General features: G+C 60.0%; 1 protein-coding gene across 2 annotated transcripts; it reads left to right on the plus strand.

Annotated features, from left to right (window-relative positions):
* The first annotated feature begins 5,879 nt into the window (after nt 1–5,879).
* LOC101943082 (myelin-associated glycoprotein-like) lies at nt 5,880–19,412 on the plus strand. 2 transcript variants are annotated; one of them, XM_065573757.1, is made up of 11 exons: nt 5,880–6,027; nt 7,789–7,921; nt 8,002–8,382; nt 8,914–9,207; nt 10,144–10,416; nt 10,870–11,166; nt 12,668–12,964; nt 14,464–14,760; nt 16,502–16,601; nt 17,196–17,337; nt 17,807–19,412. In XM_065573757.1, the coding sequence occupies exons 2-11, from the start codon at nt 7,849–7,851 to the stop codon at nt 17,945–17,947; spliced, it is 2,295 nt and encodes a 764-aa protein (XP_065429829.1). In that variant the 5' UTR covers nt 5,880–6,027; nt 7,789–7,848; the 3' UTR covers nt 17,948–19,412. The 2 variants fall into 2 exon arrangements, with proteins under 2 accessions (XP_065429829.1, XP_065429830.1); XM_065573758.1 differs by having other exon boundaries at nt 17,196–17,319.
* Nucleotides 19,413–19,790: the final 378 nt, after the last annotated feature.

Raw genomic sequence — 19,790 nt, forward strand, 5'->3', positions numbered from 1 at the left:
TAAGGAAAAGTTATTTACTTATTCCCATAATACAAGAAGTAGGGGTCACCAAATGAAATTAATAGGCAGCAGGTTTAAAACAAATACAAGGAAGTTCTTCTTCACGCAGCGCACAGTCAACTTGTGGAACTCCTTACCTGAGGAGGTTGTGAAGGCTCGGACTATAACAGCGTTTAAAAGAGAACCGGATAAATTCATGGTGGTTAAGTCCATTAATGGCTATTAGCCAGGATGGGTAAGGAATGGTGTCCCTAGCCTCTGTTTGTCAGAGGATGGAGATGCATGGCAGGAGAGAGATCACTTGATCATTGCCTCTTGGTCCACTCCCTCTGGGGCACCTGGCATTATCCACGGTCGATAGACAGGATACTGGGCTAGGATACTGGACATTTGGTCTGACCCGGTATGGCCGTTCTTATGTTCTTATGTTCTTATGCAGTCATGAGCAATTCCCTAGCTACCACCTGAGCTGGAACAAGGGCTGTACCAGGGGAAAGGATTGGGCCCAGACTAGGAAGGCGTCCAGTCTGTGACAGACACTTATAGAAACATCTCTAAGGGTGAGATTTTATCTGTATTCTGTTTTCTTACTCTATTAGGCTTAGACTGGCATGCTTTATTTTATTTTACTTGGTAATTCACTTTGTTCTCTCTGTTATTACTTGGAACCACTTAAATCCTACTTTTTGTATTTAATAAAATCAGTTTCTACTTATTAATTAACCCAGAGTATGTATTAATAACTGGGGGGGGGGGGGGGCAAACACCTGTGCATATCTCTCTATCAGTGTTATAGAGGGTGAACAATTTAAGAGTTTACCCTGTATAAGCTTTATACAGGGTAAAAGAGATTTATTTGGGGTTTTGACAACATTGGGAGCTGGGTATGTGAGTGTTGGCGACAGGAGCACTTCTTAAGCTGTTTTCACTTAAGCCTGCGGCTTGAAGGGGACGTGGTTCATACCTGGGTCTGTTTTTGCAGCAGACAAGCGTGTCTGGCTCAAACAAGGAAGGTACTGAAGTCCCCATCTGGCAGGGTAAACAGGTTCATATGTAGTCTAGGCACATCAGGTGGCAGCCCCAAAGGGGGTTAGTGTGACACAACCTGTCACATCCTCGCTACAGGCACCTTGATGGGGGGCCCAAACACCTCCCTCAGGCCTCGGTATGCGTTGGGCCCTAGCTGGTCTGGGTCCACCACCTCCGGCCGGGCCAGTGTCACCTCTGCGCCCGGGTCCCAGAACCCCTGGCCGCTCCTTCCCCTCAGCTCAATGGAGATAATGTGGTGATTGTCCCCACAGGTCAGTCGGAGAATTCAGTGTGGGTGCTCTGGGGTGGAGCCCCGCCTTCCCCAGCTGGCCTGGCCTGGCGGTCCCCTCCCCCTGGCACAGACCTATTGACTGTGCCTTCGGGCCCAGCGGTGCCCCCTCTCAGTGGCCTTCTACCTAGTTGACACCCCACGGGTTGTGCTTGGCCGCCATTTCCTTCATTTTCAGGCACTATGCAACCTTGTGTCCTTTTTGGCCACAGTAATTACATTTCAGGTCCCTCAAATCCCACAAGGAGGATTGGCCCACCCTGACCTTCACGGGCACCCCTGAGTTGGGCTCCCTGGAGTCCCACCTTTGAGCCGTCTCTGCGTGACTCTCCTTATGCTGGGTCAATCTGGTTCAAATCACCAGCTTCCTCAAAGGCTGTGAGGTAGGCGTCGATATCCCCCCCCCCTCCTTAAACTGGGGCAACAATTTGGTGTCCAGATTCCCTGAAGAATTGGCATTTCGGGGACCTTCTTCACTTCCTCCCGGCAGGCCCACTTGGCCCACTGCTCCTTCAACTACAGTTCGTGCTTTTGCTGTTCTGAATGGTCCTCTCATTCTCTCTCTCTGTCTGCCAGCCTCTGCTCCTCCAGTTCCAGCTCCTTCGCTTTCAGCTCCAGCTCCAGTCTCTGCAGCTCCTCCCGGAGGAAACCTGATTGGGGAGCCCCCCTGCTGACCAGGAAATTGGGTCTGATGGACTCCTGGCTGATACACTGACTGCCCCCCTGACTACTCCCAGGCTCTCCAGGCATCCCGGAAACCCTGATGGGATCTGGAACTTGCTCCTCGGACTGGTCACTCTGTACCAGCCGGGCAATCAGCTGCTTCTGGGTGACCCTCCCAATGCTCAGCCCTCTCTCTCCACACAGACGTGCCAGTTCCCTTTTAGGAAGCTGGTTGTAGGCCATTTCCCCACTGGTTCCTTCAATTCCCTTGTTTTATCGCTGGCAGCCACTCACTGCAGAGCTCCTCTGCTTGCAACCAACTGCAAACAGGGTGCGTCCATCTGTAATAGGAAGAGAGCGTGAAATATTCGGCCATGTATAAGAGGCCTGGTCTGAGGCCTAAGGCCTGGGCTAAAGTAATGGTAAAAACTTGCTAATATAAACGAAAGTCAGGTTGTGAGCAAGAGGCAGGCCCTGCTCACAGAATTTGGCAAGCACAGGGCCGATGTTGCCAGGCACAGAGCACATTCCAGAAGGGTGGTACGAGAACACTCGATACCAGCACATTCCCCACAGATACCAGGAACATGCTGACCCATCCAAAAGAGGAGGTCAGGATGACAGGGTGATGGATAGAGATGTTTTGATCAAATCAACATGTACAAGGTAATGGGAGGCCCCTGGACACATCAATGGGTGGCACCCTGATACCTCAGGAGTGATGCGCAACTTGTTAGTATTGGTGTATAAAGATGTATGTCATAAGGAGTGTCTTTGTCTAGCCTTGTGGCTAGTGGAAAGTCCCACCACTAACTGAGCTGGTCCATTGTCACAGGCAACCATGTGCTAGCATAACTGTAGACATTGATCTGGGGAGCAAGGACCATGCTTTGCTGACAATAAACCTGACCAAGCGACTTCGCATCTTGACAGATCTTGTGGTCATTGGGTGGTTCGAACATCTGATGATACCTCCAAGCAGAGCCGTCCCATCCATAGGACGGACCCGGGCTCCATGCTTTGGGGGGCCCGCGCTTCGGGATGCAGGGTCCAAGGTGGCCTGGGGGGTTAGCAGTAGACCTGGACCCCGAGGGTCACTTGAGGGAGGGATGGAAGTTAGAAAGAGGCTGGGTGGGGGCTCGGATAAAGGGGTGGAATGAGGGAAGGGAGGGAGCGGAGTAGGGGTGGGAAGAGGTGGGGTGGGATGGGGCAGGGCCAGAAAGAGGTGGGGCGGGGTGGAGTGGAGTGGGTGAAAAAGGCCGGGTGAGGTCTTTGATGAAGGGGTGGAATGGGGGCAGGGAGGGGTGGAGCAGGGGTGGGAAGGGGTGGAGTGGGGGTGGGCCCTGGCGCAGAGGGGGGGTTGTCTCGGGACCCGAACCTCCCTAGGAACGGCCCTGCCACCAACCATCCTCTGTTATCAAGTAGTCACAGATTCACAGGACTCATGCAGTCTCCTGGCTCCCCATGGTCCCTGGGATGAACCCCCTTCAGTGCAACAGCCCTTCTCGAGTGTCCACTCTCTCTTGAGGTGTGATGTTATTAATATGAACTGGGACCGTATAGATCATTGTTGCAACCAAGGTCCTGTAGTGGCACCAAATCTTGTATAACGGGGGTCAAATAAGCTGTCTAAGACAAGGTTATGCTTTGCTGGTTAGGATTATGCTCTCTGTATGCGTGTATCATTTTGTATTAAGAGTTGTAAATATTGGATCTATCCTGTCTGTATTTCAAACTTGTGCTGTGCTTCTGGGTCACACCCCAGACAATGTGGCATCAGCACAGCCTAGCCCGCTTGATGGCCCATTAAGGACCATCAGCTATACAATGGACCCATTGAGTGACGGCAGATACAGCTGCTCTCCACGGCTCTTGCCCGGCCCTGAACTGGGGCCGAAAGGCCGGAAGTGGAGCAAACTCACCAACTCAAAACTTCCTATTGTACAAGTTCCGCTCAGCAACCAGTGTCCAAACACAGCCACTGGTGCCCACATGCAGGGCGGGCAGAGCTGACGTGCCACTGGCCTGGGGCAGAGCGGGCCAGGGTCTGGCCGGGAGACCGGGCCAAGGTGGGATACTAGGGAGGGCCCAGCCATCAGGGCTGGCCTCAATGCATCTAGGGGACACTGAATTTTTTTTAGTTATAAGTTTTTCCCAGACACTTCTGCAGCTCAGCACAGGGTGACAGATCCCTGTATAAACAACCCCTGCGCCCCACCCCAGATTCAGCTGCATCTAAGCTCTTAAATCGAAGGCTGAAGTCAGCAGCCCCTAGAATCCAGCTGCCTTTCCTAAGACCCGCTGACCCAGCTCTCATCACTAGGGAATCCTCAGTGACCCGAGACCTGGAGGCATTTGAGGAACTGAGAGACAGAAAACAAATGTCTGAGCTCAATGGCTCTGATATGCTGATGTTTCCCCTGCTAAGAGACCCCAGAGGGGAAATACCCATGTCCAATTTCCCCATGCACAGCCTGGCTCCCCCATGGTGGGGTCAGAAGCTGGCTGTCCGTGGGAGCTGGCCTGTATCTGTGACAATCTCTCTCCTTCCATCAATGGCACCCAGATCTCCAGCCACTGGATCCAGGTTATGCAAGAAGTTCCAGGGCAGTGTTTCTCAAATGCGGCTTTTCTTGTGGTCACAGCTTCCTGGGTGGTGATTAAGGGGGCAAAGCAGGGACCCCTCCCCTGGGCCCACCAGCAGGGGTTTGGCCCAGCCCCCTCTGGAGACACAAACACTGGAGGAGAAGGGGGCAAGTGAGTTCCCCACATTCCCAGGGGTGGTGGAGTCGGTCTTCAGCCCTGGGGTAGCAGTCTCCAGCTGTGGGGTTTCTGGCTCAAACTCCGGGCCCCGGGGTCCATCCTTGGGCCCTGTCACATGGACTTTGGGCTCTGTCTCCTGGCCATGCAGCAGTGGGCTCTGGCCCTGGGCTCACCCCCCCTCACCCATGGGCCCCACTGCCTCCCCAAGCCCCCCCTCATCCAGTCCCCCTATCGCCTTTGGCCCTCACTGCCTCCCTACCCGCCTCCCCATCCGGGGCTTAATTTGTCCCCTGCACTTCCGGGGCTGAGTAAGTCTGCTGGGAACAGGGATACGTGTATGTTTGTCCCTTTTCACAGCAGACTTAGGAGCTAGTTGGGAGGCTGTAAAAAGCTCAGGGGCCGACTCTGTGGGTGCTCCCAAACTGGAACACCCATGGGGAAAAATAGTAACAACAACAAAACACAGGAATGTTCAAAGCACCTTATTTGTGTTTCTGTTCTGTACAGGTCCAGGAAAGAATAGAGAGAACTGATCATTGTTTTTATTATTGAGTCAGCAAAATCCCCTAAATAAATGAATGACAATGATTTCGACATGGATCTGTGCATATTTCTTTGTTTTTCCTAAAGTTAATTCAGTATTTTAGGATTTAGTATTTAGGAAGAATTCTCTGAGCGGCCGCCAGTGCGCTCTTTGCAGCCGCCCCACCCCAGAGGCGAACGCATCTCAGCTCCGGGTGAGTGATCAGGATCTGCAGCATGTACAATATGATAAGAGGTGCAAACTGCTCATTTTAAAATATTGTTTTGTAACTGGAGAAAGCAGTAATGAAAGGTTAGAGCCAATTCAGGGGCTGGGCGCCCCACCACTACTGGGTTCTATCCCTGGCTCTTGGAGATGAGAGGGGTCTGGCAGGTTAGAGCAGGGGGGCTGGGAGCCAGGACTCCTGGGTTCTGTCCCAGCTCTGGGAGGAGACTTGGGTTTAGCAGGGCTGAGAGTCTGGACTCCTGGGTTCTATTTCCAGCCCCACAAGCAATATGCAGCCTGCCCCTGTTGCAGGGAAGCCGCTGGCAGCCCCAGCCAGAGGGAGGGGAAGTTGGCAGGATGCTGATTCTGGGGTTTCTGAGACAGCATCTCCCCCCAATGACCCCCTGCCAACACCCACTTCCGCTTTCAGGTTCCTTTGCATGCTGCTTCCCCAGGCTCCGAGTCACAAACCCTGAGGAACCCGGGCTGCAGGGTCTGAGAGCCAGGCACTGCACCCCCCTCTGCAGGTCTAGGGGTGAGTGGAAATGGGGGGGACGGAGCTGGAAGGTCTGTGGAGACTGGGGTGCCCATCAATCCCGACCCAGAGCCCCTTGCTATCCCAGCCCTGGGCTTCCCACCCCCACAGCTCTGCTTGTGCTCCTCAAGCCCAAGCAGGGTCCCACCCCACGGCTCCCCCACCATGGGGACCACACTGGAGGCATCGGCTCAGGGGGCCACATAGAGCAGGGGGTTCCCCAGCTCTCATCTCTCAGTCTCCTTCCCGAGAACATCTGAGGGCATCACCTTGGGGGTGAAGGGGGGATATGGGGGTGAAGGGTGGGGTGTGTCGGACAGAACCCCCTCCCCCGGTCCCAGAGCCAGGGGTAGAACCCAGGAGTCCTGGCTCCCAGCCTCCCTGCACTAATCCCTGGACCCCACTTCCTTCGCCCAGAGCCAGGGCAAGAACCCAGGAGTCCTGGCTCCCCCTCCCCGGGTTTTCTTTGGCTGAGACCCTGAAGGACTGAGCCCCCCACCATCACTCCCCTTCGCAGCATCAGCCACCCCGAGCCTGGGGCGGGGGTCAGGCCCAGGGGGGTAAGGGGAGGCCAAGGGCGGGAGAGTGAAACTGACCAGAAATAGGTACAGGAAAGTGAAACTGACCAGGAGCTTGTGACTGGGCCCTGAGAGAAGTGTGGGAGCCCAGAGTGCAGGGGGGCGGGGGGGGGGGGGTAACGGGCTAGACAGGCGGGGATAGATAGTGGTAGATAATTAGAGGTGTGGATGGATGGATGGATGGATGGATAGACAGAGGGATGGATGGGCATGGATAGATGGGATGTGTGGGGATACATGTGGGGGTGTATTGGGATGGATAGATAGAGGGGTGCATGGGGGACGGAGGAATAGATAGGGTGTGTGGGGGAGGATAGGGAGATGGGGTGGCTGGGGGTGGGAGAGGGAGTGGGTGGGGATAGATGGGTGGGGGAGGGAGATGGGGTGGCTGGGGGTGGGAGAGGGAGTGGGTGGGGATAGATGGGTGGGGGAGGGAGATGGGGTGGGATAGATGGGTGGGGGAGGGAGATGGGGAGATCGTGGAGGGAGATGGGGTGGCTGGGGGTGGGAGAGGGAGTTGGTGGGGATAGATGGGTGGGGATAGATGGGAGGGGGATGGGGTGCGAGTGGATGGGCAGATGGTGGAGGGAGATGGGGGCATGGGGGAGGGAGGCCTGGGTCCGTGCAGAGGCCGTGAGCTCCCCCGAGATGGGCCTGGGCAAGCGGCCAGCAGCTGAGGGGGGACTGCGCTGGGTCATGTGCCTCCGTGTGTGTCTGCTCTGCCCGTGCCCGGCTCTTGCTGGCTCCCCTCCCCCCACCCTGACCTCAGAGCCCACTTGTCTCCCAGAGCCAGGGAGAGAACCCAGGAGTCCTGGCTCCCAGGACCCCCCTGCTCTAGCCACTAGACCCCACTCCCCTCCCAAAGCCAGGGAGAGAACCCAGGAGTCCTGGCTCCCTGCCCCCTCTGCTCTAGCCACTAGACCCCACTCCCCTCCCAAAGCCAGGGAGAGAACCCAGGAGTCCTGGCTCTATTTTGAGCTCTGCTGCTGCCTCAGTTTCCCTGCTGTAGAAGGGGGGATGGAGGGGAGTGAGCACAGCCCCAATCTAGCCCCAGGGCGGGGACTGGCTGGCTCGGGGGGTGGAGAATGGGGCATGGGGCCTTTCCCATTATGGGGCAGGCACTGGCTCCAATCCAGGCTAGAGCAGTTCCACTTATAACCCACGGCTCTCTCTCCACCCCCAGGGGTCACAGCAGAGAGGGGGAGGGGACGGACACCTGGGGTCCTAATTCAATCCACCCGACATGGCCGGATCCCCCGAGGCCGGACACGCTGTGAGTCTCACGTGGCAGCACCTCCTGCTGGCCCTGCTGGAAGGTAAGTCTCTGCCATCCCTGTTCCCCAGCTGCCCTGCCCCAGAGGTGGCTGCACCTCAGCGCTACATTCTGTCTTTCCAGCGTTGTGTTACAGCCATGTCTCTGGGTCTTGGACATCCTCGCTCCCTGGGACCATCCGGGCTCTGAAGGGTTCCTGTGTGGTCATCCCCTGCTCGTTCACCTACCCCGGCTCCCGCGAGTCCCTGGGCGGTCCATTCAACGTGGTCTGGTACCAGTACCGGAGCAGGGGCTACCCCGAGATCTATAACAGCAAGGGCACGGCCAGCGTGCTGGCCGAGTACCAGGCCCGGACGCAGCTGCTGGGGGATCTGGAGATGAAGAACTGCACCCTCCGTATAAGTCCCGTGCGGAGCGAGGACGCCATGAGCTACTACGTCTGGATCAACCCCGACTCTGTCAGGCATCGCTTCTACGATGTCACAGTCCGGGTGGAGGTGGCAGGTAACTGGAGACCCCCCCACCTCGCACAGGGCATCCCCAGGGATACAGCCAAAGGGAGGCTGGCAGCAGAGGGTTCCGCCCCAGAGGCGGTCGCATTGCAGGATGCCTGTATAAACAGCCGCCCAACCCCATATGCAGACACCACATGAAGGAAAAACACAGAGATCCCTGCACAGCCCCCAGGAACCCCACTTCTTCCCCCAGCCCTTCCCCCAAAACTGCTTCCTCTGTTACCAGCCATTAAAAGCACAGACCTCAGCAACACTCCCTGCTCTAACCATTAGACTCCACTCCCCTCCCAGAGCCAGGGGGAGAATGCAGTCCCTGCACCCCACCCCAGAGGCGGCTGCATCTCAGCACTGGGGAGGGGTCCTTGTATAAACAGCTGCCCCACCCCAGAGGCGGCTGCATCTTGGCGCCGGGCGAGGAGCCCCTGTATAAACAGCTCCTGTGACCCACCCCAGAGGTGGCTGAATCAGAGGCCAATCACTCGCCGCAGTCTGTGACACCCTCCCCGTCTGTCTCCCCCAGACACTCCAGACCCGCTGATGCTGAGCGACCCCGGGGTGCTGATCGAGGGCGACCGAACCACTATCACCTGCTCCATCCGCCACACCTGCCCCTCGGCCCCTCCCAGCCTGGGCTGGAGCCCCGGGGGTGGCAAAGCCGCGACCAGCCACAAGCGGCTGGCGGAGGGCGGCTGGCGGGCGGAGTCGGAACTGAGCTACACCCCCTCGTACAAGGACCACGGGCGGTACCTGCGGTGCACGGCCACCTTCCCCAACCAGCAGCAGGCTCGCAACGGGCTGTACCTGCAGGTCAAGTGTGAGTGAGAGGGTGGTAGGGGGCGCTGTGCTGCAGGGGGCGGGGTGGGGGCTCTCCGCTGGCAGCCAGGGCTGGCCCCGATGCCCCAGCCTGGCACTAGGGGGCGCACTGCTCCAACGGGCAGGGCGAAGGTCAGCAGGGGGTGCTGTGGGGCATGGGGCAGGGCAGAGGATCAGCAGGGGGCGCTGTGGGGGATGGGGCGGGGCAGAAGGTCAGTAGGGGGTGCTGTACTGTAGAGGGTGGGTGGGTGGGGTCAGTAGGAGTCGCTGTGGTGCAGGGGCAGGACAGGAGGGGGTGCCATGCTGCAAAGGATGGGCGGAAGGTCAGCAGGGGGTGCTGTGGGGCATGGGGCAGGGCAGAGGGTCAGCAGGGGGCGCTGTGGGGGATGGGGCGGGGCAGAAGGTCAGTAGGGGTGCAGTGCTGTAGAGGGTGGTGGGTGGGGTCAGTAGGAGTCGCTGTGGTGCAGGGGCAGGACAGGAGGGGGTGCCATGCTGCAGAGGGTGGGCGGAAGGTCAGCAGGGGGTGCTGTGGGACAGGGGGAGGGGCGGAGTTTCAGGAGGGGGTGCTGTGGGGCATGGGGCAGGGCAGGGGGTCAGCAGAGGGCACTGTGCAGGACGGGGTGGGGCAGAGGGTCAGTAGGGGGTGCTGTGCTGTAGGGGGCAGGGTGGGTGGGGTCAACAGGGGGTGCTGTGGGGCAGGGGGCGGGGCAGAGGGTCAGGAGGGGTCGCTGTGGGGCAGGGGCAGGGCAGGGGGTTACTGGGGGCGCCGCTCTGCAGAGGCCAGGGTGGGGGCTCTCCCCTCGTGGTGGGGGCTGGTCCCAGAGAGGGAGGGGGTGGCACAGATGATGTTCCAGGGAAGGCCGGAGGCTGGAGCAGCTATGGGGTCTCGGGGTGGCTGGTGGGGGCAGGTTCCCCCTAATGTGCCCCTTCTCCCCAGATCGACCGCGGGGCACGGCTGTGGCTGTGGTGGGGCCGGCCCGGCTGAAGGAAGGCGACAACGTCACCCTGCGCTGCACCAGCCAGAGCCACCCACCGGCCACCACCTACCGCTGGTTCCAGGGGCCGCGGCGGGCCCTGCTGCAGGGGCTGGGCCGGGGCCCCGAGGTGACGGTGCTTGCTGTGGGGCGCCTCTCGGGGCCGTACCGCTGTGCCGCCGAGAACGAGATCGGCCGGGGGGAGGACTCGCCCGCCGCAAACCTCGACGTGGAGTGTGAGGGGGCGGGGGATCCTGCCCTGTAGGGGCGCCGGCCCCGATCCGGCCACAGGGCAGGGGTGGGCTCAGGGGGGTGGGGAATGAGACATGGGGCCTTTCCCCTCTAGGGGGTGCTAGACCCGATCCCGTACTGGGACAGGGGACTGGCTGGCTCAGGGGGGTGCAGAAGGGGCTACGGGGCCTTTCCTCTCTAGGGGGTGCAGCCCCTGATCCAGCCCCAGTTTGGGGGGCTGGATCAGGGTGGTGGGAAATGGGGCATGGGGCTTTTCCCCTTTGGAGGGTGCCGGTCCCGATCAACCCCAAGGCTTGGGTGGCAGGGAAGGGGGCACAAGGCCATTCCCCTCTAGGGGGCGCTGGCCCCGATCTGGCCCCCAGGCGGGGTGCTGGCTGGCTCAGGGGCGGCCAGGGGATCTGGGCTCGGTGCCCTACATGTCCCGTGTCCCGTTGCAGACCCACCAGAGCTGCTGCCGCAGGGGAACTGCACGGTGCGGGGCAGCAGGCTTGGGGGAGCGATCATGTGTCACTGCGCGGCTGAGGGGAACCCCCCACCCCGCCTCGAGTGGCGCCTGCCCAAACGCACCCTCCCCGGGGACTTTGAGGGTCCTGAGCTGCGAGCGACCTCGGAGGTGCGGGGCCCCGCCGTGAGCGGGGAGCTGCGGGGCCCGGCCCGGGCCCTGACCAACGTGTCCTGCGTTGCCACCAACGCCCACGGACAGAGCCAGGCCGTGCTGCCCTTTGTGCCCGCAGGTACCGGGGACCGGTGGGGGGCTGGGCATGGGGTGCCCTGGTACTGTAACTGCTCATATACACGCCCCGACCCGGGTATCAGCTGTATGTAGGGTTGCCAACCGGAGTTCCCCCTAATCAGCGCGGCCTGCACCCCCAGCCAGAGCCCTCACCCCCTGCATCCCAACCCTCTGCCCCAGCCCTGAGCCCCTCCCACCCTCCGCACTCCTCAGCCCCACTCCCGCCAGATTAATTTTGTTGCATGCCCCAATATGGAGGTGATGTGTCACAGGGTTGTGCCATGCGTCACCTCCATTTTGGGGCACGTAAAAAAATTCATTCCGTACGTGGGTGGGAAATAAGCGGGAGCCCTGTCATGCCAACCGTCCCGGTTTGGCCGGGAGTCTCCCGGAATCGGACTCCATCTCCTGGAGGCTACTGCAGCCAAACCGGGAGATTTTAGGGACTAAAAGTCCGGCGGCGCAGCGGGGCTAAGGCAGGCTCCTTGCCTTCCCTGGCCCTGCACTGCTCCCAGAAACAGCCCACACATCCCTGCGGCCCCTGGCAGGGGTGCATCTCCGTGCACTGCCCCCTCCCCGAGCGCCGACTCCACAGCTCCCATTGGCCAGGAACTGCGGCCAATGGGAACTGCGGGGGCAGCGCTTGTGGGCACAGGCAGTGCGTGGAGCACGGCAGGGACATGCCGGCTGCTTCCGGGAGCAGTGCAGGACCAGGGCAAGCAGGGAGCCTGCCTTAGCCCCGCTGTGCATCTGGGAGCCACCCAAGGTAAGCGCCTCCCGGCTGGAGCCCACACCCCTCATCCCCTCCTGCACCCAGCCCCTGCCCCAGCCCTGAGCCCCCTCCTCCACCCAAACTCCCTTCCAGAGCCTGCACCCCTCATTCTGTCCCACACCCCAATCCCCTGCCCCAGCCCACTGAAAGTGAGTGAGGGTGGGGGAGAGCGAGCGACGGAGGGAGTGGGGGATGGAGTGAGTGGGGTGGGGCCTCGGAGAAGGGGCAGGGCAGGGGTGGGGCCTCAGGCAGGGGCGGGGCAGGGGGCAGGGCAAGGGTGTTTGGGTTTGTGTCATTAGACAGGATGGAGTGAGTGGGGTGGGGCCTCGGAGAAGGGGCAGGGCAGGGGTGGGCTCAGGGGGGTGGGGAATGAGACACGGGGCCTCTCCCCTCTAGGGGGTGCTAGACCCGATCCCGTCCTGGGACAGGGGACTGGCTGGCTCAGGGGGGTGCAGGGGGGCCTTTCCTCTCTAGGGGGTGCAGGCCCTGATCCAGCCCCAGTTTGGGGGGCTGGCTCAGGGTGGCGGGAAATGGGGCATGGGGCTTTTCCCCTTTGGAGGGTGCTGGTCCCGATCAACCCCAAGGCTTGGGTGGCAGGGAAGGGGGCACAAGGCAATTCCCCTCTAGGGGGCGCTGGCCCCGATCTGGCCCCCAGGCGGGGTGCTGGCTGGCTCAGGGGCGACTGGGGGATCTGGGCTCGGTGCCCCACATGTCCCGTGTCCCGTTGCAGACCCACCAGAGCTGCTGCCGCAGGGGAACTGCACGGTGCGGGGCAGCAGGCTCGGGGGAGTGATCACGTGTCACTGCGCGGCTGAGGGGAACCCCCCACCCCGCCTCGAGTGGCTCCTGCCCAACCGCACCCTCCCCGGGGACTTTGAAGGTCCTGAGCTGCGAGCGACCTCGGGGGCGCGGGGCCCAGCTGTGAGCGGGGAGCTGCGGGGCCCGGCCCGGGCCCTGACCAACGTGTCCTGCGTTGCCACCAACGCCCACGGACAGAGCCAGGCCGTGCTGCCCTTTGTGCCCGCAGGTACCGGGGACCGGTGGGGGGCTGGGCATGGGGTGCCCTGGTACTGTAACTGCTCATATACACGCCCCGACCGGGGTATCAGCCGCATGTAGGGTTGCCAACCGGAGTTCCCCCTAATCAGCGCGGCCTGCACCCCCACCCAGAGCCCTCACCCTCTGCACCCCAACCCTCTGCCCCAGTCCTGAGCCCCTCCCACCCTCCACACTCCTCAGCCCCACCCCCGCCAGATTAATTTTGTTGCATGCCCCACTATGGAGGTGATGTGTCACAGGGTCGTGCCATGCGTCACCTCCATTTTGGGGCACGTAAAAAAATTCATTCCGTACGTGGGTGGGAAATAAGCGGGAGCCCTGTCATGCCAACCGCCCCGGTTTGGCCGGGAGTCTCCCGGAATCGGGCTCCATCTCCTGGAGGCTACTGCAGCCAAACGGGGAGATTTTAGGGACTAAAAGTCCGGCGGCGCAGCGGGGCTAAGGCAGGCTCCTTTCCTGCCCTGGCCCTGCACTGCTCCCAGAAACGGCCCACACATCCCTGCGGCCCCTGGCAGGGGTGCATCTCCGTGCACTGCCCCCTCCCCGAGCGCCGACTCCACAGCTCCCATTGGCCAGGAACTGCGGCCAATGGGAACTGCGGGGGCAGCGCTTGGGGGCACAGGCAGTGCGTGGAGCACGGCAGGGACGTGCCGGCCGCTTCCGGGAGCAGTGCAGGACCAGGGCAAGCAGGGAGCCTGCCTTAGCCCCGCTGTGCGTCTGGGAGCCACCCAAGGTAAGCGCCTCCCGGCTGGAGCCCACACCCCTCATCCCCTCCTGCACCCCAACCCCTTCCCCAGTCCTGCGCCCCCTCCTGCACTCAAACTCCTTTCCAGAGCCTGCACCCCACACCCCCTCCTGCACCCCAACCCCTGCCCCAGCCCACTGAAAGTGAATGAGGGTGGGGGAGAGCGAGCGACGGAGGGAGTGGGGGATGGAGTGAGTGGGGTGGGGCCTCGGAGAAGGGGCAGGGCAGGGGTGGGGCCTCAGGCAGGGGCGGGGCAGGGGGCAGGGCAAGGGTGTTTGGGTTTGTGTCATTAGACAGGATGGAGTGAGTGGGGTGGGGCCTCGGAGAAGGGGCAGGGCAGGGGTGGGCTCACGGGGGTGGGGAATGAGACACGGGGCCTTTCCCCTCTAGGGGGCGCTAGACCCGATCCTGTCCTGGGACAGGGGACTGGCTGGCTCAGGGGGGTGCAGAAGGGGCTACGGGGCCTTTCCTCTCTAGGGGGTGCAGGCCCTGATCCAGCCCCAGTTTGGGGGGCTGGCTCAGAGTGGCGGGAAATGGGGCATGGGGCTTTTCCCCTTTGGAGGGTGCTGGTCCCGATCAACCCCAAGGCTTGGGTGGCAGGGAAGGGGGCACAAGGCCATTCCCCTCTAGGGGGCGCTGGCCCCCAGGCGGGGCGCTGGCTGGCTCAGGGGCGGCCGGGGGATCTGGGTTCGGTGCCCCACATGTCCCGTGTCCCGTTGCAGACCCACCAGAGCTGCTGCCGTGGGGGAACTGCACGGTGCAGGGCAGCAGGCTTGGGGGAGCGGTCACGTGTCACTGCGTGGCTGAGGGGAACCCCCCACCCCGCCTCGAGTGGCTCCTGCCCAACCGCACCCTCCCCGGGGACTTTGAGGGTCCTGAGCTGCGAGCAACCTCGGAGGTGCGGGGCCTGGCCGTGAGCGGGGAGCTGCGGGGCCCGGCCTGGTCCCTGGCCAACGTGTCCTGCGCTGCCACCAACGCCCACGGACAGAGCCAGGCCGTGCTGCCCTTTGTGCCCGCAGGTATCGGGGACCGGTGGGGGATGGGCATGGGGTGCCCTGGTACCGTAACAGCTCATGTACATGACCCGACCCGGGTATCGGCCATATGTAGGGTTGCCAACCGGAGTTCCCCCTAATCAGCGCGGCCTGCACCCCCACCCAGAGCCCTCACCCCCTGCATCCCAACCCTCTGCCCCAGCCCTGAGCCCCTCCCACCCTCCACCCTCCTCAGCCCCACCCCCGCCAGATTAATTTTGTTGCATGCCCCAATATGGAGGTGATGTGTCACAGGGTCGTGCCATGCGTCACCTCCATTTTGGGGCACGTAAAAAAATTCATTCCGTACGTGGGTGGGAAATAAGCGGGAGCTCTGTCATGCCAACCGCCCCGGTTTGGCCGGGAGTCTCCCGGAATCGGGCTCCATCTCCTGGAGGCTACTGCAGCCAAACTGGGAGATTTTAGGGACTAAAAGTCCGGCGGCGCAGCGGGGCTAAGGCAGCTCCTTGCCTGCCCTGGCCCTGCACTGCTCCCAGAAATGGCCCACACATCCCTGCGGCCCCTGGCAGGGGTGCATCTCCGTGCACTGCCCCCCTCCCCGAGCGCTGACTCCACAGGGGGCGGCGCTTGCCGGCACAGGCAGTGCGTGGAGCACGGTAGGGACGTGCAGGCCACTTCCGGGAGCAGTGCAGGGCCAGGGTGAGCAGGGAGCCTGCCTTAGCCCTGCTGTGCGCTGTCTGGGAGCCACCCAAGGTAAGCGCCTCCCGGCTGGAGCCCACACCCCTCATCCCCTCCTGCACCCCAACCCCTTCTCCAGCCCTGAGCCCCCTCCTGCACTCAAACTCCTTTCCAGAGCCTGCACCCCACACCCCCTCCTGCACCCCAACCCCTGCCCCAGCCCTGAGCCCCCTCCTGCACTCAAACTCCTTTCCAGAGCCTGCACCCCACACCCCCTCCTGCACCCCAACCCCTGCCCCAGCCCTGAGCCCCCTCCTCCACTCAAACTCCCTTCCAGAGCCTGCACCCCTCATTCTGTCCCACACCCCAATCCCCTGCCCCAGCCCACTGAAAGAGAGTGAGGGTCGGGAGAGTGAGCGACGGAGGGAGTGGGGGATGGAGTGAGCGGGGTGGGGCCTCGGAGAAGGGGCAGGGCAGGGGTGGGGCCTCAGGCAGGGGCGGGGCAGGGGTGTTTGGGTTTGTGTCATTAGACAGATGGCAATCCCAACCGCATGTCTGGGGTAGCTTTCAGGGGCTGGGTTGAGGCTCCCTGTTACCTTAATTACTCATGTATACACCCTGACCTGGGTATCTGCCGCATGTCTGGGTAGCTTGGAGGGCTGGGCATACGGTGGCCGGCTGCTGTAATTACTCACATACACACCCATGTCTGGTATTACCATAATTACTCTTTTACACCGTATAAATCTTCCATTTATTTAATATAGCCTGAGCGTGGGTATGGGGTTACCATATATACTCACACCCAAATATAAGCCACCCCTCTAATTTACCCCAGGGCCCGAGTAACCTAGGAACCGCTGAGTAAGTAGTGCACCCTTCCCATATTTGCTTATATATACACACCATGAGTTCAAGCTGCCTGCCTAATTTAGCTCAGGTGAGGGGACGATAGCACCCTTCCACCCATGCATGGTCATACTGTTACTGTAATTACCCACATATAGATGCTGCTCCCCCTTTATGCACTGCTTGACACCATTAATCCCACTTCTGACACCAGCTGTGTCTATCTGTGTCTCTGCAGGGGATGATAATTTGCTGCTCATGGTCTCCAGCGGAGTCATCGGCGGTCTTCTGCTCCTCTCGGTGCTGGCGATCGTGGTCTACAAAGTAGCCAGAGCCAGGTGAGGGCACCAGGCCATGGGCTTGGAGGTCTGATGGGTTAGCCACAAAGGAGCTGCATGGGCAGCAGGCCCCACTCAATGCCAGGGGGCATGGCAGTAGGCACAGAAGAGGAAGGGCCATGGGTGGAGGTCAGATATAGAGAGACCCAGAGAACTGGACCAGAAGGAATCAGGGGGGTGGATTCATTAGGACATAGGGAGACATCTGTGAAAAGCAGGCAAGTAAGCAGGATTGGACAGAACCTGGCTGGTCTCCTGTGGTATGAGGCGCCTGTAAGAAATAATTAACCCGTGGGACTCCCTGCAACTAGATATTTGCAGGGTTAGCCCGTGGGACTCCCTGCAACTGGGGATTAGCATGGTTAACCCACAGGGCTTCCTTGCCACTGGATATTTGCAGGGTTAACCTGTGGAACTCCCTGCCACTAGATATTATCAGCGTTAACCCAGAGGAATGCCAGTCACTAAATATTAGAAGGCTTAACCCACGGGACCCCCTGCCACTGTTAACCCCAGGGACGGGCTGCTGCAGGGTGGGCTCGTCGGCAGCTCCAGGGCTGCGGGAACCGAGCTAAAGCCTGTTCTCTCCTGCAGGAAAGATGAAGAAGAGGGTCCTTCGATCTACGACAATGAAGGCAACGGGGAGCAGAGGCCGTCCCTCAAGGGGGGGAAGCCGAGCAAGGCGAAGAACGATGAGGAGTTCAACCTATACAGCAAGGTAAAGACGGGCGGAGAGGTGGGAAAGGCCAGGGCCACATGCTTCCCCTGCCGTCGTCCTGGGCTAAGCTGGGAGGGGCCTGGTTGTTCATTGGATGAGAGACCTGCAGGGTGGGGGCTCTCCCCTGGTAGTCAGGGTTGGCCCCGGTGCCCCAGGGCGGCACTAGGGGGCACTGTGCTGCAGTTATTAGTCAGAGCACCCGAGTGCCAAGTAACAAGACGTCTCCACTGTTTGTCAGACCGAGGGGGGCAGGAACCCCGGCGTCCTGGCCAGATTCCCAGATAGTTAATTACATTTGACTCCCTAAAATCCATTCTGTCGCCATAGATACATTTGTCTTTGTTTCCTGCCCCCGGCTGCATCTCGGCACTGGGCGAGCTGTCCCTATGCAGAGTTGTGTGCAGCTTTTCTTCAGCTGCTCCGCCCCAGAGGTGGCTGCATCTCAGCGACCTCTGTGTGAGTCAATCCTTCCTCTTTGCATCCTCAGGAGCTGGGCATTGACGACTACGAGGCCATGGAGCGAGTGGAAGACTATGAGAATTTAGCAGCAGAAGGAGCCGGACATTATGGGAACGTTGGCACTTGGCAGCCGCATTTGCTGTCTGAGCAGATCTACTCCAACGTCTAACCCTAGAGCGGGAGCGGACGGGCCGGAAATGCTTCTGAATATCTCTTCTATTTAAACAAGTGCTTGTATAGCTAGGAATAATAATAGCTAGAGCCATGGGGGTGAGCGGTGGGACGGCTGGTGACGACATGGTGGGGGAAGTGGGATACGCCTAGACCATGTCAGGGACTGAGGTAATAAGTCCAGTCACTGGGAGCAACATGATGCTAGCAGTGTGACAAAGAGAGGGGAAAACTGGTGTCAGTAGTGGGATTTAGCTAGTGTGAACTGGTGCCAAAACTGGGATCGCTGGAAAACTAACCAAACCACCCATACCTGTCTATAGCCACCTGCCCCTGCCAGGGATGGTTTAGTTCCCACATGTACCTGTAAAAGACCTCACGCACCCACCAGCCCCAGGCCGCATGCCAGCTTCCCTGGGCATACACTGATGTCCACATAACCATGTCCCCTTGTCACGGCGTGTGGGGGAGACAAGGCCCTGCGCCCCCGGCTTCCTGCAATTCACCATGACTCTCAGCCAGCCAGTACGTTTATTTAGATGACAGGAACCCCATCCAAGACAGTCCGGTCCATCTTGGGGGGCCCCAGGGAGGCCAGAGCCCCATCTGGGTTCCCCTCCATTTCCCCAGCCAGCTCCAAACTGACTCCCCCTCCGGCCCCTCCTCCTCGGCTTTGTTCCTTTCCCAGGCCAGGAGGTCACCTGATTCCTTTGTTCTCCAACACCTTTAGCTATCTCATTGCAGGGGAGAAGTGCCCCTGCCATTAGTTGCCAGGAGACAGAGTGTCAGCCATTTATGCACACTGGCCCCTTGCTCTGCAACAATCTCACCCACTAGCTACTTAAGAAATGCCTTGGGGAAACTGAGGCACCCGCACAGTATTCAACGGAAACATTAAGAACAGTCCCAGTTGGTCACACCCCTGCCCCCCAGAGATGTCCAATCAGATTTGGTATCCTTTGATGACATAAAACTAGGCACCCAATGGGGTGACAGCCCTAGTATCAGCTGGTCCCTGTGCCAGGTTCTATTAACCCCCGAGGGCTGGAGCGGAGTGAAATGCATGTATGATCATGCAAGGTTAAGAAGAGAGGATTTTTCTACTTTCTCCGATTTCCTAAGGGCTAAAAGGGGAGTATCTCAGGGTCTTGAAAGGTTCAACGACCCCATAAGGGCAGGGTGAGAGCGGGGGTCTTGAAACCCTTTAGATTGTGGAGGAACCGATCACATCTGTCACTGGGAGCAATTTTACTACTGGGTTTAATAGTGTTAACCCCTGGGACTCCCGGCCACTGGATATTACTTAACCCCTGCAAATCACAGTTATAGAGCTTTGAAAGGCGATATTTCACCCCACTGGTCGTTTCTAACTCTGAGATCCACCCCGGCTGCGTTGGCTCAAACCAGTGGTGGGTTTTACTGTAAGATTTTCAAAAATATACGTCTCTATTTTTGTACTTTCAGTGCGTCCATGGTGTTTTGATTATATTAGAATACTGAGGCTAACCTGTGGGACTCCCTGCCACTGGGTATTAGCGAGGTCAGCCTGCAGTACTGCCTGCCACTGGGTGTTAGCAGGGTTAACCCCTGGAACTCCCGACACTGGCTATTAACAGTGTTAACCTGTGGGACTTCCTGCCACCGGGTACTAATAGGGCTAACCTGCATTCCTCTCTGCCCCTGGGAAGTAGTGGGGCTAACCTGTGGGACTCCCTGCATCTTGTTATTAGTGGGATTGGCCTGCAGGACTGCCTGCCCCGGATGATTAGTGGGCTTATCTCAGGGGGGTCATAACCCAGGGAACTCACTGCTGCAGGGTGATTATAGTTAAATTACAAGCA

This window comes from Chrysemys picta, chromosome 20 (assembly GCF_011386835.1).
Source record: "Chrysemys picta bellii isolate R12L10 chromosome 20, ASM1138683v2, whole genome shotgun sequence".
Classification (NCBI taxonomy): Eukaryota; Metazoa; Chordata; order Testudines; family Emydidae; genus Chrysemys; species Chrysemys picta.

Coding starts and splice junctions, on each gene's coding strand:
- LOC101943082 (XM_065573757.1), top strand. CDS start 7,849: ATGGCCGGATCCCCCGAGGCCGGACACGCTGTGAGTCTCACGTGGCAG. Junction 11,167..12,667: donor GCTGCCCTTTGTGCCCGCAG/GTACCGGGGACC, acceptor GTCCCGTTGCAG/ACCCACCAGAGCTGCTGCCG. Junction 17,338..17,806: donor AGGTAAAGACGGGCGGAGAG/GTGGGAAAGGCC, acceptor TTGCATCCTCAG/GAGCTGGGCATTGACGACTA.